The following is a 19220-nucleotide window of genomic DNA, read 5'->3' as shown; positions in this document are numbered from 1 at the left end:
CAGGTGGATGCAGTGGCTTTAAACCACACCATGTGGCAGAGGTACTTGTACCCAGATCGCCCCAGCCCAGGGCATTGATTTTGTGAGCAACACGGTCCTTAAGCCATTCCAGCCCACACTTGCTGGAAGCTCCTAAATATAACACAGAGACAACAGACCGATTACAGAACCGCAACTGTGACAGCCGCTAATGTTTACAGCAGGCTTCTCGTGGGTTGACTCCTGTAACTCAAGCAACAACTCAGTGAGGCAGATTCCTTGGTTATCCCCATTTTTCAGATGAGGAAACCGAGGCCTGAGAATTTATTTTCTCAGGATTTCAAAGCTAGAATGCCTTGGGGATTCGAACAAGAGCTTGGCCTCCTACCTCACTCTATTGCCTGAAAACAAAATTCCTAACTAACATTCAATGTGAATTCCATCTGTCCTTCCCCCTCCTGCCTCCCCCTCGCTCTTCCCCTCTCTCTCTGCTCCTCCTCCCCCTTCTCCTCTTCCCCTTCTTTTTCCCCCCTCCCCCTGCCCTCCCCTCTCTCTCTTTCCTTTCTCCTCCCCTCCCCACCACCAACCGAGGCAGCCCTTGCACTGAAGGCAGGCAGCCCCAAATGCTTCTGGGTTCGTGCTGTCAGCTGGTGAGAATCAGTCCAATCAGTTCCAAGCTGGAGAGAGGAAGCACAGACCTGGGACGTGTTTGGCCTTTGGGCAACTGTGGTTTGCACTTCTACAAAAGTTCGTGGGAGCCTCTAGGTGTCTCCCTGTGGTGACACAGATAAGACCCTGGTACTTTCTGGTGATACCTGGATTTGACCTTCCCCCACTCTCTTAGAAGATTATAAATGACTCTTTTGTGGCTCCTACAACCCTTTCTGTATCACCTCTGTCAAGGTCAACATAGGGAGGTTCCTTGCAGGTGGGGGACGTTGCTTTACTTGAAGGGTATCTGTCCTACTCACGCTGGACCTTCCTGCGGGCCAGCATACCACGGATGCTCACTTAGCTGAGACCAAGTGTAAGCACACCCTTGGGAGAGGAGACGGTGGGCTCAGGACAAAAGGGGTCTCCTGGTGATTCCTGGGCTGGCCGCCCCTCCACCTCCTTGCTTCCTGGCTAGGCCCCCCCCCACCAAAAGCTGCTCCCTCCCCCTCCCCCATCCTCTCCCCCTGTTCTGTCATGGAACAGGAGGGGGTGTGACCCTGGATACCTGGAGCCAAAGGCCACCACGAGTAAAGTAAGACAGGAAGAAAATGATGCAGCTCTGCAGAAAAAGCCAGTGCAGCTTGGACCAATTCCATGTGGTCAGATTCCCCGCAATCTCGTGTAAGAAGTAGGCCAGTAGGGACAATAAGGTAAAGAAACTTGTAACCTTCAACACAGCAAGTGGAGTCATTAGAGCCTTAAGGTTGCAGGTTTGCAAAAAGTAACTCGCCTGGAGAGATAATGTTTGATCAGTCTTTAAGATATCTTTTCTGTTTCAGGGAGAGGGGGTAGTTAATGATTTGTGTTAACGAAGGGAGAGGGGGCTTTTGTTTTCTTTTTAATTTCATGGCCACACCCTCGGCATATGGAAGTTCCCAGGCCAGGGACTGAATGTGAGCCACAGCTGCAGGAACACCAGATCCTTTAACCCCCTGTCCTGGGGATCGAACCTGCACTTCTGCAATGACCAGAGCTGCTGCAGATTCTTAACCCACTGTGCCACAGCAGGAACTCTGGGAGTTATTTTTAAGGTGAAGAGTCAGCTTGTCAGAGTAAATACCTAGCTCACATTTGGAATCATCCAAGTCTCAGATTATAGGTTACATTTCCTTGCCTGAGGAAGAAAAGGCCATTACGTGTGTTCGGTCTTGTCCTACTCAGAGCTGCCCGTGATCTTCCTGTCTGTCAGGTAGTTCCTCATTGGCTGGATTTGTAGGTGCCCTTGCCCTGCGGATTCAGCCCTCACTGCCTGGTCTCCTGCTTCTTTGGAAGACTTCGCAGCACATGCCGCAATTGTCATGTTCTAGTCATGTGTGTGATTTTTGAATATTTATCTTCTCATGGGATTTGAAACCTCAAAACGATCAGGACCGAGTATGAATTTGCAGCCCCATCACTGAGCATGGGGATAAAAATGGACAAAGAGCCTAGACGGGAAATGCATGCTTCTCCAGAGCCCCATTCTTTTGTACTCACTCCTGGCGCATGGGGACCGCTGGCCACTTGCTCATAGTTAATCCTTCGGCAGCAAACCGCACAGTTTTTCAGGGTTCACGCTGGGAAGCAAATCTAAACTCACTCACAGCCTAACCTTAAGCACCTCAGGAAGTTCTTTGGAAATAAACAATGTTAGCCGTTACCTGGCAACCCTGAAAGCTGTGTCCCTGGAGGGGCTGTGGGTCTGCTTCATCCCGCCACACTTACCTCTCTGTTACGGATAATCTCACCACCCTAGGTTGTCAAACTCTCCAGTGTTAATTTTTGAAGAATCTGTGAAAGCAAGAAGGAGATCATGGATAAATAAGATGCCTACCTCACTTAAAATATCATTTGAACATTTCATTTCCACTGCTTGCCCCCCAGAGAACATTTATGAGAGTTTGTATACAGCATAAAACCACTTGATGGAGAGTCTTTTTTTCCCCTTTAATTTGTTCCTACAGGTCTTATCTCCCAGGTGTTCATGTAGTGTATTATTTCCCTGAATGCTTGTTATTATATGTTACATCTCACATAATGTCTGATCTCGGAACAAGATTTTACACACCCCACAGGCTGGAAACAGCTCCTAGCAAGGTATCTTGTAACGTATTTGGTAAGTACTTTCAGTCGATTGACCTGGCTGCTTATTTTGAGAAACTTTGAAAGTGCTAAGGAAAGAAAGAGAAACGGGGACCACCAGCTCATCAAATTAAAGCTAACTCACATTTTAGCCAGAAAACTGCCCTCACTCCTTTGGGTTTACACAGTGAATTTTCTGCTTGTGAAGGTCCTAGATTGGTTACTGGCTCTAAAGAGGCTCCCTCTGAACCCTGATTCTGGTACACAGTTCATTGTTTAATATTTTGCCCTCCTGGTGCACAGTAGATGTTTTAATCACACTGCTCCCCTCCTTCCCTGTACCTGACAGACACAGGTGCCCTGGTTTCCCGAAACCTATTTATTTATTTTTTTTGTGTATGTATGTATGTATGTATTTAGGGCTGCATGAAAGTTCCCAGGCTAGGGGTCAAATCAGAGCTGCAGCTGCTGCCCTATGCCACAGCCACAGCAACACAGGATCCGAGCTGCATCTGCATTCTACACCAAAGCTTGTGGCAATGCCAGGTCCTTAACCCTCTGATAGAGGCCAGGGAAAGAACCCACCTTCTAGTGGGTACTAGTCGGATCCTTAACCCACTGAGTCACAACAGGAACTTCCTTTGTTGTTGGGTTTTTTGTTTTGGGGTTTTTTTTTCATCTTTTTTAGGGCTGCACCTGTGGCATATGGAAGTTCCCTGGCTAGGGGTCGAGTCGGAGCTGTAACTGCTGGCCTACACCACAGCCACGCAGGATCCGAGCCATGTCTGCAACCTACACCACAGCTCTCAGCAACGCCGGATCCTTAACCCACTGAGCAGGGCCAGGGATCGAACCTGCATCCTCACGGATGCTCGTCAGATTCATTTCGGCTGTGCCACAACGACGAGAACTCCTGTCGTTTATTTTCTATATGGTAATGTGCATCTCTAAATCCCATATCCCAATTTATCCCTCCCCCACATTTTCCCTTTGGAAACCAGACGTTTGTTTTCCATAGCTGTGAGTCTGTTTCCATCTTGTACATAGTTCATGCATACTCATTTTTAGATTCCACATGTAAGTGATGTCACACGATATTTGTCTTTGCCTGACTTCGCTTCACTTAGTATGGAAATCTCTAGGTCCATCCGTGTTGCCGCAAATGTCATGATTTCATTCTGTTTTATGGCTGAGTCTAAGATTAAATCTTAAGCCTTCATCCAGAAGAAGCGGAGAGAGAAATACAAGTATTCTTGGTAACAGGATGAAGGCTTGACCTGGAAGCAAGGGAGAAGGTAAATCAACTTTCACCATCATCCAGGAGGGAATAAGCGCCAGGAAGACTGTGATCGGCCAACCCAGAGCTCCCCCCAAGGCCCTGTGTGCCCAGGGCACCAGTAATTCATCACTGACCCACATATCCTCACATTCCCAGTCCCCTTGACCTCAGCCAACAAAAACAACAGCAGGAAAAACCAACACTATAACCACACTACCTTAATTGCCAGTAGCAGAGAAAGCATTTCAAGGGCAGAGTCCTTTTCAGGGTAAAGCCTACAGCTGGATGCCTTCCAAGGAGCCTGGCTTAGGTCTCTGTTTCATCACCAGGGCATCAACCAAGAGTTGAAATGTTCCTCACTGCCCTTCTGGAGTCTGAGCTTCTTCTCTTCATTCTTTCCCTGGACCCTCTTTTCCTTCGACTCCACTTCAGTTACAGATCTTTGTGCTTAAAATAAATGGATTCTTGACAGTTTCTTAAAATAGATTCACTTTGCTGTTTGGAAGCACTGAAATCATTCCACTGTGATTCCAATGTATGTAATGCACCATACGTGCATTCTACATGCAAATCATTATGAAATAAATATCATTTATATCTTTGTTTATTTTGTCTTTTTAGGGCTGCACCAGCAGCATATGGAAGTTCCCAGGCTAGGGGTCTAATTCAAGCTGTAGCTGCCGCCCTACGCCACAGCCACAGCAACGCAGGATCCAAGCCGTGTCTGCAACATATACTGCAGCTCACAGTAACACCGGAACCTTAACCCACTGAGCAAGGCCAGGGATCAACCGCATCCTCATGGATAATGGTCAGGCTTGTTACCGATGAGCCACAATGGGAACTCCAAAAATCTTTTAATTTTAAGAGATACTTTTGTATGAAGCACACACTTTTTTCCAAGTTTTTTCTTCATTCTTATGCCCTTTTATTTATTTATTTTTTCTCTTTTTGTCTTTTTAGGGCCGCACCCTCGGCATATGGAGGTTACCAGGCTTGGGGTCCAATCAGAGCTGTAGCCACCAGCCTACACCACAGCCACAGCAATGCAGGATCTGAGCCGTGTCTGTGACCTACACCACAGCTCTAGGCAACACCGGTTCCCCAACCCACTGAGCAAGGCCAGGGATCAAACCCAAGTCCTCATGGATGCTAGTTGGGTTCGTTAACTGCTGAGCCACGACGGGAACTCCGATGCCCTTTTAGACACTGGGGATTCAAGAATACATTTTAATTGTGCAAAATTATAAAAAAATGCATGTTAAATATGGAAACCCCCCTTTATTTCTGACCCCAATTCCTTTCCCTTCCCCAGAAGTAACTTCTATAGACATGATAAATAAATATCCAGTCTTGTTTGTAAGCTTTATATAGACATATAGATATACATACTTTTAATTTTTCAAGTGAGTGGGATTACATTTTGTGTATTGTTCTGTAGCTTGATTTTTATGTAACAGTAGAGCTTCAAAGTCTTCTTTCTGAATATGTAAATAAAATAATAATACCGTATTATTTTAAAAGATATGCATTATAGTCCATAATAGGGAAGAGGGATGTAGGATATTCTATCTAGTAAACTACTATCGTATAGAGAATTGTTTCCCAGAGAAATTACAAGTAATGCTGTAATTACTTTGAACAACAGTATTTGTGTAGGTAAATACTTCCGAAGGCCAAATTGCTACAAATCTAATTGTGCTTCAAAGGAGATGTGTATTTTTAAAAGCCTGATGGAGGCATAATATCACATGCTATAAAAGTAATCCATTTTAAGTGGCTATTGGTATATTTACGTTTATATGATTACCAGTATATTTAAAGAGCTGTGCAACTATCACTACAATTTTCTTTTCTTTTTCTTTTGAGGGCCTCAACTTCAGTATATGGAAGTTCCCAGGCTAGGAGTCGAATCAGAGCTGCAGTTGCCAGCCAATGCCACAGTCACAGAAACGCCAGATCCAAGCCACATGTGTGACCAGTGTATGCTGCAGCTTGTGGCAGCTCTGGATCTTTAACCCACTGAGTGAGGCCAGAGATTGAATCCGCATCCTCATGGATACTAGTCTGGTTCTTAACCCGCTGAACCACAATGGGAACGCCCCCATCATGACCCTTGTTTTAAAAGAAAATACTTCAGTAACTCTTTATAAGTGTAATGAAAAGGTTTCCGTTTCAATGAGTCTCACATAAAAGGGAAAATAAGGTAGAAACACATGGGGATTAAAGTGGAAAACCAGGGTGACTTTGTGTCCTTTAGTTCTATTGCTACCAGAAATGCAGGAGCATTTTGTTTACTGGCAACTCCCCTGGGCACCTCTCATGCTGGACCTTGATCTCTATTTTTATTCCCCATCAAGAGGAACCAGGACTTGGGAGCTGCTGCAGCTCAGCAGAAAAGAATCTGACTAGTATCCATGAGGATGTGGGTTTGATCCCTTGCCTTGCTCAGTGGGTTAAGGACCTGGCGTTGCCATGAGCTGTGGTGTAGGTTGCAGACACGACTCAAATCTTGTGTTGCTGTGGTGTATGTTGGCAGCTCTAGCTCCTATTTGACCCCTCACCTGGGAACATCCATATGCCACAGGTGCGTGCCCTCCCGCCACAAAAAAAAAAAAAAAAAAAAAAAAAAAGGAGGAACGAGGACTCCTTGAAAGGCACAAAGACCTGTCATGTTAGGAAAGAATATTAGCATGATCTGAAACACTCTGGTTATAACAAACTAAGGATGCTTTCATAATCGTTAGAAGCAAGCTTTATAAAAATCCAAAATAAAAATTAGGAATAGGCCTGAAGGGATGCCAAGTTGCAATATTCTGAGCTCCCAAAAAAAGGAGATGAAAATTATAAGTTGAATCTATAAAAGTCCACGAATCTGTGATACTCAAGAGAAGAAGAAATTGTAATACAAAAAAAGACAATTATAGACTATGTTTAAGGGAATATTCATATATCCTCATACATGAGGCTATTTTGTTTGCTCTACTAGGAATATACATTTTTATAAAGTATGGGCATGTGCTTATTTCTAACTATGCATACAGGAGAGAATAAATATGAGAAATCTGAAAGATAAAGACACTGGAAAACCATAGCACAGGTAGAGTGCTCATCAGCAGTGGTCACACATAATAACCAAGCAGAAAAGGAGACGCTGAACATAGAAATAACAAATTTAAAAGGACCCAACAGTATGTCCAAGACAACACATCGCCAAATGTCTCAAAGAATTTACCACAGACTTGATGACTCTGGGCAGACCAAAATCTGCACATGATCATACTAACCATACAAGCTATTGATAAGGTACGCTTCAGTTTTCAGTGACACTAATGGATAAGATCAATATATCATAAAGGCAGGACAGTGAGTCAGGTAATGCCAGCCATGCAAAATGGAAGCATACTGCATTTCTGGGAAAGACATCAAGTTCCAAAAAAAGTAATACAAATGGCAAGGTATTTAAAAAAATCCCATGATAGGAGTTCCCCTCGTGGCTCAGTGGTTCATGAATCCGACTAGGAACCATGAGGTTCCCTGGCCTCGCTCAGTGGGTTGAGGATCCAGTGCTGCCGTGAGCTGTGGTGTAGGTCACAAACGTGGCTTGGATCTGAGGTTGCTATGGCTCTGGCTTAGGGCAGTAGCTGTAGCTCCAATTAGACCCCTAGCCTGGAAACCTCCATATGGCGGGGGTGCGGCCCCAGAAAAGACAAAAAAATAAATAAACAAATTAAAAAATTCCAGGATAGGAGTTCCCGTCGTGGCTCAGGGGAAATGAATCTGACTAGCATCCATGAGGATGCAGGTTCAATCCCTGGCCTTGCTTAGTGGGTTAAGGATCCCAAGTTGGGGTTAGCTGTGGCGTAGATCGAATACACAGCTCAGATCCCAAGTTGCTGTGGCTTTGGTGTAGGCCAGCAGCTACAGCTCCAATTCGACACCTAGCCTAGGAATCTCCATATGCCGTGGGTGTGGCTCTAAAGAGACATACGTGCACAAAAAAAAATTCCCATGATAGAGCAAGTCAGCAGTGATTACACCAGGACCAAATCCAAGGCCTGAGGCTCGTGACTGAATCAGCTTGGCCTGTGCAGCTGGGTTCCACGTCCTAAGTAGGTCAGTCAACAATCCAGGCTGAGCTCTCTCAATCTGAAAAAGTATGCTTTCTCTTTTAGGCTTGATTATAAGCCTAGGAAATACACAAAAGTATAACTGAATCCCCAAGAACATATAAAAACAAATCTTGCCACAATAGTAGAAAAATTCTTTTTTTTCTTTTTCAGCTGCACTCACAATATATTGAAGTTCCAGGGCTTGGGAGAGAACCCATTCCTCAGGAGCAATCTGAGTCCCCTCATCGACAATGCTGGATCTTCAATATGCTGTGCCACAGCGGGAACTCCAAAAAGTTGTTTTTTGGTTTGTTTGTTTTTTTTTGCTTTTTAGGGCAGCACCCATGGCACATGGAAGGTCCCAGTCTAGGGGACCAATCGCAATCAGAGCTGGAGCTGCCAGCCAATGCCACAGCCATAGCAACGCCAGATCTGAGCCACGTCTGCAACCTGCACCACAGCTCAGGGCAACGCTGGATCCTTAACCCACTGAGCAAGGCCAGGGATCGAACCTACGGCCTCATGGATTCTAGTCAGGTTCATTACCTCTAAGCCACAAGGGGAGATCCTTAAAAGTACTTTTAAAGTAGAAATATATTAGATATAAACCTCAAAAGTTGATTTTTAAAATAGGTTTATGTAAGCTTTTTTAAAAAAATGTTTAATTGGAGTTCCTCTCATGGCTCAGTGGTTATCAAACCTGCCTGGCACCCATGAGGACCCAAGTTCGAACCCTGGCCTTGCGCAGTGGGTTAAAGATCCCGTGTTAGGATGAGCTATGGTGTAGGTCACGGACACGGTCCCCCACTTTGCTGCGGCTGTGATGTAGGCCAGCGGCTACGGCTCCGACTTGACCCCTAGCCTGGGAACCTCCATGTGCCAAGGTGTGGCCCCAAAAAGACAAAAAAAAGTGTCAGTCACTGTACTCCAGTGTGAAGGTGAATTTTGTGTCAGCTTGACTGGGCCATGTGGTGCCCAGATTAAGTATTTCTGGGTGTGTCTCTGTGGTGTTTCTGGTGGAGAGTGGCACATGAATTGATAGAGGGCCAATCAGTGGATGGCCTGCCCCCATGGGACTGGACATCATCCCATCAGTTAAAGGCCTGAATATGACACAAGATGAAGAGGGGGCTTTCTCTGTCTGTCTGACTGCAAAGCAGGGACACTGGTCTTCGGTCTTCTGAGCTGCGACTTACACCACTGGCTCCCCTGGTTCCCAGGCCTTCAGACTCAAACCTAATTACACCACCAGCTTTCCTGGGTCTCTGATTATACATATATATATGTACATAATTTTTTTTTTTTAAGGGCCACAGCTGCAGCATATGGAAGTTCCCAGGCTAGGGGTCAAATCGGAGCTGTAGCTGCCAGCCTACACCTCAGTCACAGCAACACTGGATCTACCCCCTACACCACAGCTCATGGCAACGCCACTGAGTGAGGCCAAGGATTGAACTTGCACCCTCACAGACACTATGTTGGGTTCTTAACCCATGGAGCCACAATGGGAGCTCATATTTTTGGAACCCACCTTCTGCACTGGCCTTTAGAACTCATACTCTAACCTTAGACATAGCAAATCTTCACTGCCTTGAGTAGATTTAATTTTGGGGAAGAGTTCAAAAGATACTAGGAGTTGAATGACTAAGCCGAGTAGTTGTCTGAGGGTAGAAAACAAGGGCATAATTACAAAGCAAAGAATCTTGAATCTCCGGAGTTCCCGTCGTGGCACAGTGGTTAATGAATCCGACTAGGAACCATGAGGTTGCGGGTTCCATCCCTGGCCTTGCTCAGTGGGTCAAGGATCCGGTGTTGCCGTGAGCTGTGGTGTTGGTTGCAGACGCGGCTCGGATCCCGCGTTGCTGTGGCTCTGGCCTAGGCCGGCAGCTACAGCTCTGATTAGACCCCTAGCCTGGGAACCTCCAATACGCCAAGGGAGCAGCCCAAGAAATGGCAAAAAGACCAAAAAAAAAAAAAAAATCTTGACTCTCCAAGCTATTTTAATCAATATAGTGCAATCACGTGTACAGCTTCCTTCTCACTTCTTCGAAGAAGGAATGAATTGAGCTGAATAAACAAAATAATTTCATGGTCATACATGTTACACGCTGTACATATTAGCTCACAAGCACTAAAAAAAGGCCCTTCCCCAAATATATATCTCCCTGTCCCCCGAAGCAACCTAGAATCGAGAATACTTTGATCTAAAGAAACGATAGCTGCTGCTAAAATATCACATATTTTAAGCAAAGTGTAGCATAACTAATCTTAGCACGAATTTGTTGGACATCATAAATTGCCAGTCCTGATGGACACAAAGCAAGAAGATGTACCTGGTTTAGGGGAAAGGTCATCAGAGGGAAACCCTAGAACCACCTCTAATCCTTGAATTGAACTCAGCAACCCCCCATTTCAGTCCAGACATCCATATTTTTGTTTGTTTGTTTGTACTTTTTATTATCACGTGGGGGTTTCTTTTGCCGCATCTGAGGCATGCGGAAGTTCCTGGGCCAGGGATCAAACCAGCACCATAGCAACGCCGGAGCCACTTCAGTGACAATGCGAAACCTTAACCCGCTGAGCCACACAGGAACGCCCAGACATCCACCTTAAACAGATCAGACACACACAGCCGCATGGTCCAAGCATGTGGTGATTTTTATTAAGAATAACTTTGGTTCTAAGAATTCCACCCTCAATTCTGTAATACTTTCCGTTAAAAACAATTATACAAGAGCAAATACAAAAAATATTAAATTATGAAAACAAATCCATTAAGGCTCCCTTTATATATATTATATACACTCAAACAAGTCAAGATTTTTTCAGAGTAGAAGAATAAAGTCAACTGTGATAGCTTAGAAAGCAACACTACTTTACCACTCGGAGACTAGAAAACACTCAACTATTTTAAGAAAACCACAGAGTGGAAAAATGGAGCCGTTTTTGTCAAAAAGTGGCTCAAAGCACAAAATTGCTCTGGTGTTTATGAGCCCTAGGGGTCTGGACTGTACAGTATTAAACTGGGGGAGGGGGAGTGAAGCCTTCTTAGGCTCAGACTTGAGAGCCGAGCTGACGTGGCAACTTCCAAGAACGCCTCTACCTGTGTGTTTCACTGTTTAGGAAGGAACCTTCCCTTCACACTAGTCGCAAGTCTTCTTTGGGCCAGACCTTGGACTCCTAACCACTGTTAACTCTGCAGATGTACAAGTGACATTGGGAGGGATGTGCTTTTGTTAACGTGTTTCTTCCCAGTGAAGGGGAGCGGGTTCGGGTTCTGGGAACGAGAACGAGTCCTTCCAAGGGAGGCTGTTAGGGCCCTGGAGAAGTTGCCCAAATGGCAGCACTGCTTCAAGGATACAGGATCTGAAGACCTTACCTCTGGGTGGATTAAAGGCTGTGGGTTAGTCCTGAACCTTTATTTTTACAAACTGCATTAGTCTGCACACACCAAGAAAGAACTCTAGTCAGTGGACAATCAGAAACATGCTTCCATGGTGCACTGTCCTCTCTCACAAGAAGGATGGGGAAAAACAGTTACATCCACCCTTCAAAAGCAACATTGTATCTTCGGCACCCCCTATTTTTATTCAAATAATACTTGCTGCTGAGAGGAACAATCCACTGCAGGTGTAATCCACACATTCTCTAACTAGAGGTATATATCATCTCTGTCTTCTCTTTTGTCTTGTTCCCATCAGGGCTGAACAGGAGCCTAATCGTCAACCGTGAAAGCTATAGCCTTCCCACAGAAAACTAATTTCTACTATGCTTATTCAGGATTCAGAAACTTGGGATCCAGCTTTCTAGGACTCTTGAACTCCAAGAAGAGCCTTTGATGGAGAAGTTACTAGCTGACTTGTTTATACGAAGCACGTACTGAATCCACACGAACTCGTCCAGACCACCCCAAGCAGAATGTTCCCCTGCCCACACTGGCAATATAAAATGCATTTTGCCTAAGCATCTGGCTGTTAACTGGAGTAGCATGCCAGCCGGAGCGCACACACCGAGCAGCCTCCCCTCCCCTCCGCGATTCCTGAGAGATGAGAACAGTAGTCACGACAGCATCCTTATCAACAGCATCCCCATCACTAAGGTAGTGGCAAAACAGTCCTTCTTCACAAGAAAAAAGGGCAAAGCAATAGGTGATCATTCATCAGAAAATTTCAAAGCTTGGATTCAAATAATATTCTATTCTAAAATGCTAGAAATCTTCCAGCTGGGCCTCCTTGAGACCCATCTACATTTGTTTCACATTAAAATGCCCAAAGGACTCTGCCTTCCCAGGTCCCGGTGGGAGCTTTCCCCACAGTGCTCTCAGAAGAAACCAAAAGAGTTGGACCCTCTAATTTTTTTTTTCTTTTTTTGTCTTTTTAGGGCTGCACCTGCGGCATATGAAGTTCCCAGGCTAGGGGTCGAACTGGAGCTGCAGCTGCCGGATTATGCCACAGCCACAGCAATGCCAGAGCCGAGCTGCATCTGCGACCTACACGGCAGCTCCCGGCAACGTTGGATCCTTGATCCACTGAGTGAGGCCAGGGATCGAACTCACATCCTCACAGACACTGTGTCGGGTTCTTAATCCACTGAGCTACAACAGGAACTCCTGAACCCTCTACTTTTGACACTGAAGTTGGGTTATGTGGGGACTAGGTTTTATGCCTCCAAGGACTAGGAGATTATGTCATATAAAAGGACTGGCTGAGCAAGAAATTTAAAAAGAAAATAAAACAGAAGAAAACGTCTAACCGTTGTCAAAGCAATAAATGGATTTACATGATGTACCTTCTCAGCAGAAGGTCACCAGGAAGCATCAGAGGACCAGCAGGAATGAAAGTAAGATCGAGACAGATGTTTACATATTTGTTTCCATATTTTGAAACCGTCTCACCCTATTTCTGAATCTCAATGGCTAACAAAGTAAGAGCTGTGTTTACCATAAGTATTAACCTTTTCTGATGTTGTCTAACACTTGGGTGAAAGCGTAAAGGAAGAAGACACTTTACAAACGGTGAATGTAACAGATCTAAGGCCTGTCTATGCAATCTAAACTACTGGACAGACAACTAAAGGAAGGACGAAATACATTTTCTTTAGGTTTTCAAAGAGAAAAGGCTCTGTGCCCCACTACACTTGGACTGAGAGGAAAACCAAGCAGTGCAACGCTCCAGGATTTCTCCCAGTATCCTCTTCCTGTTCTGCTTCTCCTTCTTGTTGGCGTCGTTTTTTTTAAGTCTTTGAACACGGGTCCATTATCCCAACTTAAGTGCTGGTGGACGTCCTTCGTTTGGCGCATAGGAACTGCAACTGTCACAGGTTCTTTATCCACCCAGGTGGTAGGAAAACCAAAACCAAATCCTTTTTAAAGGAACAGTTCTCTGCTGGCTGGGATTCTCTCAGGGGATCTGGCCCCGGGGGGGAAGCGCTGGGGAGCCCCCCCACCCCCATGCACACAATTTCTGTGTGCGCTGGGCCAGGGGCGCGGTCTCTGCAGCCTGGCCTACGACTCCTGGGCTTGGGCCACTTCTTGGCCTGTTCTTCTGAGGTTGCCTTTAACCTTCACAAACTCGGGGGCGTTTTCTTGCTCTTCTTGCAATTTCTGCTTCTCAAGTTCAAGCTAAACAAAATTCAGAAATAGGAAAATTATTTACATGTGATTTATAAACGGTAGAGGCTTTCCAAAACATCGTTTGGCTTTCCAAAATCCCTACCGACTTCATGTCCCACTGGAAGAACGTCTCTCTTAAAGTCTTCACTTTAAATGTATTTACATAATTTATATATGTGGCTAGATCTAGGTCCTGTGATAAGAATTCTGCACAGGAACAGCAGCTGAATGCTTGTTACTGACATACTGACGGATGACAAGAGCCTAAAGGTCAAGGAGAAGCCTTAAAACAACTGCCGAGCTCAACATGCACTTGCTCCGTGGTCTTAGTGAGGCTGAATTTCATTCAATTGCTTGAGCTTCCGGCACTGAGCTGTGAATTCAGTGATGTTCCCTGGTTTGGGCTTGGATTCCTGCTCTCTTCCAGGTCCTCAACAGAGTGCTTCTCTTTACCTTGAAATTATTTCAGTCCACCTGCAGACATCTATCTCAGATTCCCCTTTCACGGTATATAGATATTTACATCTGACATGCCTGGGAAATTCTGCTGGTTCCAACATCCTTATTTCTCAGGACAAGATAAGTCAAGGAAAGACAAGTACTGCATGACCTCTCTTATATATGGGGATCTCAAAACACTGAAATCGTAAAAGCTGAGAGCAAAATGGTGACTAGAAGGGCCTGGGGCTGGGGGACAGGAAAGATGCTATTAAGGACACATACTTGCATCTAGTAAATAAGTCCTGGAGATCTAATACGCAATACGGAGACTGTAGACAACAAAACGATTTAAACCTGAAAGATGCTAAGAGAGTACATCTTAACTGTTCCCACCACTGGAAGAAATGGTAATCAGAGGATGTGAGAGAGGTGCTAGCGAATGCTACAAGGGCAATCACATGCACCAAATCAATAGACTGTTACCCCTTACACTTATACAATATTGTAAGTCAAACACATCTTAATTTAAAAAACGAAAAAAAAAAAAAAAAACCCAAAAAAACAAAAACACCTTTCACCCGCACCTGCTCCAACTTCTGCTGCCGCTTTAATAGTTCTATTTCCAGGTCAGATTTCTTCTTTTGTGCTTCCTCTTCCTTCTGCTTTATGACTTGATCTCGTTTTCTCTTTTCCATCACTTTCTGCAGTTCAGGCTTATTCTGAGGGGCAAGACCCCTGCAAAGAAAGCATTGACAAGATGAAAAAGTCTCAGTCTAATGGCTGCATCTTTTATGAACAGAAATTTCAGGCCTTGACCGTGGAAAAGGGGTGTGGAGACCCAGCATAACCAGGACACCTACCACCAGCTGACAGTCAACATTGGGGGGGCCTCAGAAACTCACCAGCATGAAAAAAAGGGCAAGAGCATCTTCTAAGACTAAGCAAAAGTCATCGCTCGATAAAAACATATTGAGCACCTACTGTATGCCACATACCAGGCCATGTGAGGGAGGTTAGTGAGGGCGGTTCGGGGTGGGGAAGGACACACTCATGCAGTGGGTGTGACCATCACCCACGATGGAGAGAAAGGCGCCTCCACCTGGGGTTTCAGGGGCAGCGTCCCAAGACCGAGCCCCTGATCCCAAGTGATCTAGTGATGCAGCCTCCAAATAAGCTAGCACACAAACTGAACAAAATGGCCCCAGAAGCCTCTGGCAACCCTTGCTTTCAAGGACTTGGGAGCTGGTTCCTGCACATCTGAAGGCGCGTCCGTGGTTTTATCACTGCTGAGGCCGGGGTGTGGTGGGGGGGGGGGGCGCAGTCGGGGGCGGGTACAGCCATGGAGGCCTCACATCCGGACTCCCAGGCCAGTGCCCTGAAACCATTTCAGACCCGAAGTTCAACTGCTAATGGGGCACGGAGGTCAGGCTGCAGGGAAGCTCGACATTTCGGGGAGAGAAGTTGGGGGGGGGACAAAACCAAAACTCGGGCTATTTCCTGGCAGCCCTCATCTGAAACGTCTGAAGCAGGTCCGGGAAGGGCATTACACTGGCATTTTTCTCCGGCGGGATTTCTGCCTGTGTGAATGGTCAGCTAGCACTCCCGTGTCGCTGTTTCCTCCGCCAATTCCTTAGGATTCCTTCAGTCCAGGCTCCCTGGTGCTGGCCTGGCTGGTCTCCTCCTCTTCACGGTCTTCCCCCCTTTCTCTCACTAGTCTCCGTGGCCCCTTAATCATCTCAACTCGAAGACGATGGGCATTTAAGATAAAAATGAAACAATGCACGGCACAGAGCGTTAAGTGACAGCACGAGTGCATGCCCACGTCCATGCGCATGCGCGGCCTGAACAGGAACGCGTACCTCTCTGAGCTGAGGTGGCCGGGGCACCTCCATGCACACTTGCGGGCCTTGCAGATGACGCCTGTGCGTCTGCAGACCACGCACGTAGACCCCCGTGGTTGTTCTCCAAACACTTCGATCAACTTGATGCGACTCATCAACTAGGAGTCGTGTGAATAATCAATCGATCAAATTATTCCCGAAAAGTTCTCTGGTTCTAAGGATCCCAACAACACCCTTGCCTCAGTCTCTCTCAAGTTCGCCCTATCACATCTGTAAACTAATCCGCAAGGTCACACTTCCTCATCTATCTAGTTATATATATATATATATATATATAATTCTGATATCTCTATCTACCTTGGTTTTTTAAGAAATCACAATAAATGATATTTCAAAGTTAAAGATCAGGCTATCCCATCACTGAAGATAAAATATTATCAAAATAATAAAACACGTCTCCACTTTCCCAATCTTCATTAGCAGAACTTTTGGTCTAAAAACAAAAATTAGGCAGCTCAGTGGGTTATGGATCCAGTGTTGTTACTGCTGCGGTGTGGGTTTGATCCCTGGCCTGGGAACTTTCACATGCTGTGGGAACAGCCAGGAAAAAAGAAAAAGAAAAATTAATTTAGCCAAATTTCCAGTGCAACAACAAAAAAAATCAATGTTTTATAATTGTTTCAGTTAATTATAATTTGTTTCAGTTACTGGTTGTATGAAGAAGACAGAAGTATAGACAGACTACTACAAAAATTAAATCTTTTTTCAGTGCAATTAAAAAAAACTTGCTTCTGGTACTTCGCTCAAATAGACGTGTCACTGAACACAGGAAAACTTGTTTGTAAATAACCTGCGTGAAGATCTACTCAGCTTCATGACTATTAAAAGTCTTAGTGTGACACTACAAACAGAGCCAAGGGATTTAAATTTTAGGATTAAGAATTTAGCTACCTGCATAATTTAAATTTCGTACTATATTTCACTAGCAAAATTAACGTCAAGGGTTATTAAGTTCTTCTGGATTATCCAAGAGCTGTTGAACAAACTCTGATGTATGATGCATTAAGCCGGCGTTCTACGGCGATGTGTGAGTGGGTTTAACTAATACACGGTATTCATTTTCTGTTCAAAGATTTTACACAATGGTGCAGTAAGATAAAATATTTAGTAACATGAAACTCAGGAAAATGGTACTTACATGATAAATGTTCTGTACTTAGAATAGTCAAGAAGTCATACAAATTCTGTTAATATTTTATCAAGCAGCTCACTTAACTGGAAAAAGTCAAGCACTGCCTTTGTGAAAAAGAATCACTGCCTGTGTGATTCTCCGAGTCTAAAACTGGACCAGATTGCAGAGCGAGTGTAGGCAGACAGAAAAGAGCTCCAAATTTCATAAAAATGACAGCATCAGTCTTGGTATGACAACAGCTGATTTTCTCTAATCAATACACAATCAACAGGAACTTCCAGACTCTTTATGATTGACAGTTGCTCAAGGCCTGGAGGCTTTGCACCACTCAAGACAACAGTTATTCCCAAAACACTTCCTCCGACCATTACAGTGGGCCAAGTTGATTTTTTAAATTAGTAAGTGCTCTTTGCAATAAAAAAAAAAAAAAAGATTAGGCGATATATACACACATGCAAAATAAAAAGTCAAAGCACACGCCAACTCTGTTATACATATCTTGGACGCGCCACTTGCGCTGTGTTCTACATGAACCGTGGCCCCCAAAATTGTACCTGCGCCCATGGATGGCTCCCCGTTCCTGCACCCATAGATAACGCAGTTTAGCCTGTGCTCCTCAGTATTATCTATACCTTTATTTTATTTATTTACTTATTTTTTTATTTTTTTAGGGCTGCACCCACAGCAGATAGAGGTTCCCAGTCTAGGGGTTGAATCCAAGCTATAGCCTCCAGCCTCCACCATAGCCACAGCAACGCCAGATCCAAGCCGAGTCTCTGACCTATACCCCAGCTCACGGCAACGTCAGATCCTTAACATACCGCGTGAGGCCAGGGATCGAACCTGCATCTTCATGGATCCTCATCAGATTCCTTAACTGCTGAGCCACGATGGGAACTCCCCTCTATACCTTTATGAATAGGGCTCTGCCTCACTTAACGTCTGCACAGGACATCAGAGTACAGCACTGCCAAATTTCTGCCGAGCCCATGATGAAAGACACTTAGGTTGTTTGCTACGGCTCCCTGCTGAACGCAATGAGGCGAGAACTTTCCTGTTCACTTACATTTGTCCTATACGAGTACTTCTGCTGGCTGCGTTCACAGAAGCGGAACTGCTGGCTAAGCATCTGCACGCATTGGATTGGGAAGCCTGCTGCCAAACTGCTTTCCAAACAGGCCGCGACAATTTATATTCCCTCCGACAATGATGAAAACGTACAGGCAACATTTAAAGGTCCGTTTCCCAGGTCACATAAACCACTGAATGCATTCAGGGGCCGAGAGGAATGGTCCACGTTCACTCCTGCCCCACCTCCACTCCACACTTGAAACAGTAGGAGGCAAATCACCTCCTTATCCAAGAGCAGAGGGAGAGGCAGGCCCAGTATCCCCACACACTCCCCTCCCCTGCCCACCCAACCTAACAACTTTTGGCCTGATTTTTTTTTTTTTTTTCCTTAGAGGGAGGAGGAGAGCTGCCTTTGGGTTTCAAGCCCTTAACCTTGAATCCTAGAATCTTCTGGTCTGGCCTGCCCCTCCCTCTACATTTCTGACTGAGCCATATCTATCTGTGTAGATCAAATGCAAATATTTCTACCTCAACTTGCCATATTCTTTCCATGTGGTATAGCAATAAGTATTCATTGAGGAACTATTTGTCTAGCAAAGCACACCAACTGAAGGGCAACTGCAAACACAGGGACCCAGAAACTGTCAAGGGAAACACACAAGTCAAAGAACCAATGGCAGAGATGGAGAATGGCTGGGTATTCTATATTTGCCCCCAAAGAACTCTTTTTATTTTTATTTATTTATTTTTTGTGGCCGCACCCATGGCACGCAGAAGTTCCTGGGTCAGGGATCGAACCCAGGCCATAGCAATGACAATGCATCCTCAACCAACAGGCCACCAGGGAACTCCAAAAGTACTGTTTTTAGAGAAGAAAGACTCTCTCTAAATTATATTTGAAATATTCTTATTTTTTAAG

General features: G+C 45.0%; 1 protein-coding gene and 1 long non-coding RNA gene across 4 annotated transcripts in view; both read right to left on the bottom strand.

The window, feature by feature from the left end:
- Nucleotides 1-3657: 3657 nt before the first annotated feature.
- On the bottom strand, nt 3658-5564 carry LOC125112797 (uncharacterized). Its single transcript, XR_007131255.1, has 2 exons — nt 5426-5564; nt 3658-4031 (listed from the first exon to the last, which is right to left on the bottom strand). It is a non-coding gene; the product is annotated as an uncharacterized LOC125112797 (long non-coding RNA).
- A 5216-nt stretch (nt 5565-10780) lies between these two features.
- The window catches only part of FAM107B (family with sequence similarity 107 member B), a 233237-nt gene continuing 224797 nt past the window's right edge, over nt 10781-19220 (bottom strand). The window contains exons 3-4 of one of the 3 annotated variants that reach the window (XM_047755573.1): nt 14782-14932; nt 10781-13765 (exon numbers count right to left, since the gene is read on the bottom strand). In XM_047755573.1, the coding sequence (XP_047611529.1) occupies nt 13649-13765; nt 14782-14932 (268 nt within the window). In that variant the 3' untranslated portion in view covers nt 10781-13648. The remainder of the gene's footprint in view (nt 13766-14781; nt 14933-19220) is intronic. The other 2 variants (XM_047755572.1, XM_047755574.1) reach the window with 2 other exon arrangements.

Source organism: Phacochoerus africanus, chromosome 12, assembly GCF_016906955.1.
Source record: "Phacochoerus africanus isolate WHEZ1 chromosome 12, ROS_Pafr_v1, whole genome shotgun sequence".
NCBI lineage: Eukaryota > Metazoa > Chordata > Mammalia > Artiodactyla > Suidae > Phacochoerus > Phacochoerus africanus.
Note: the sequence above shows the minus strand (reverse complement) of the source record. Positions and strands in the feature narration are given on the sequence as shown.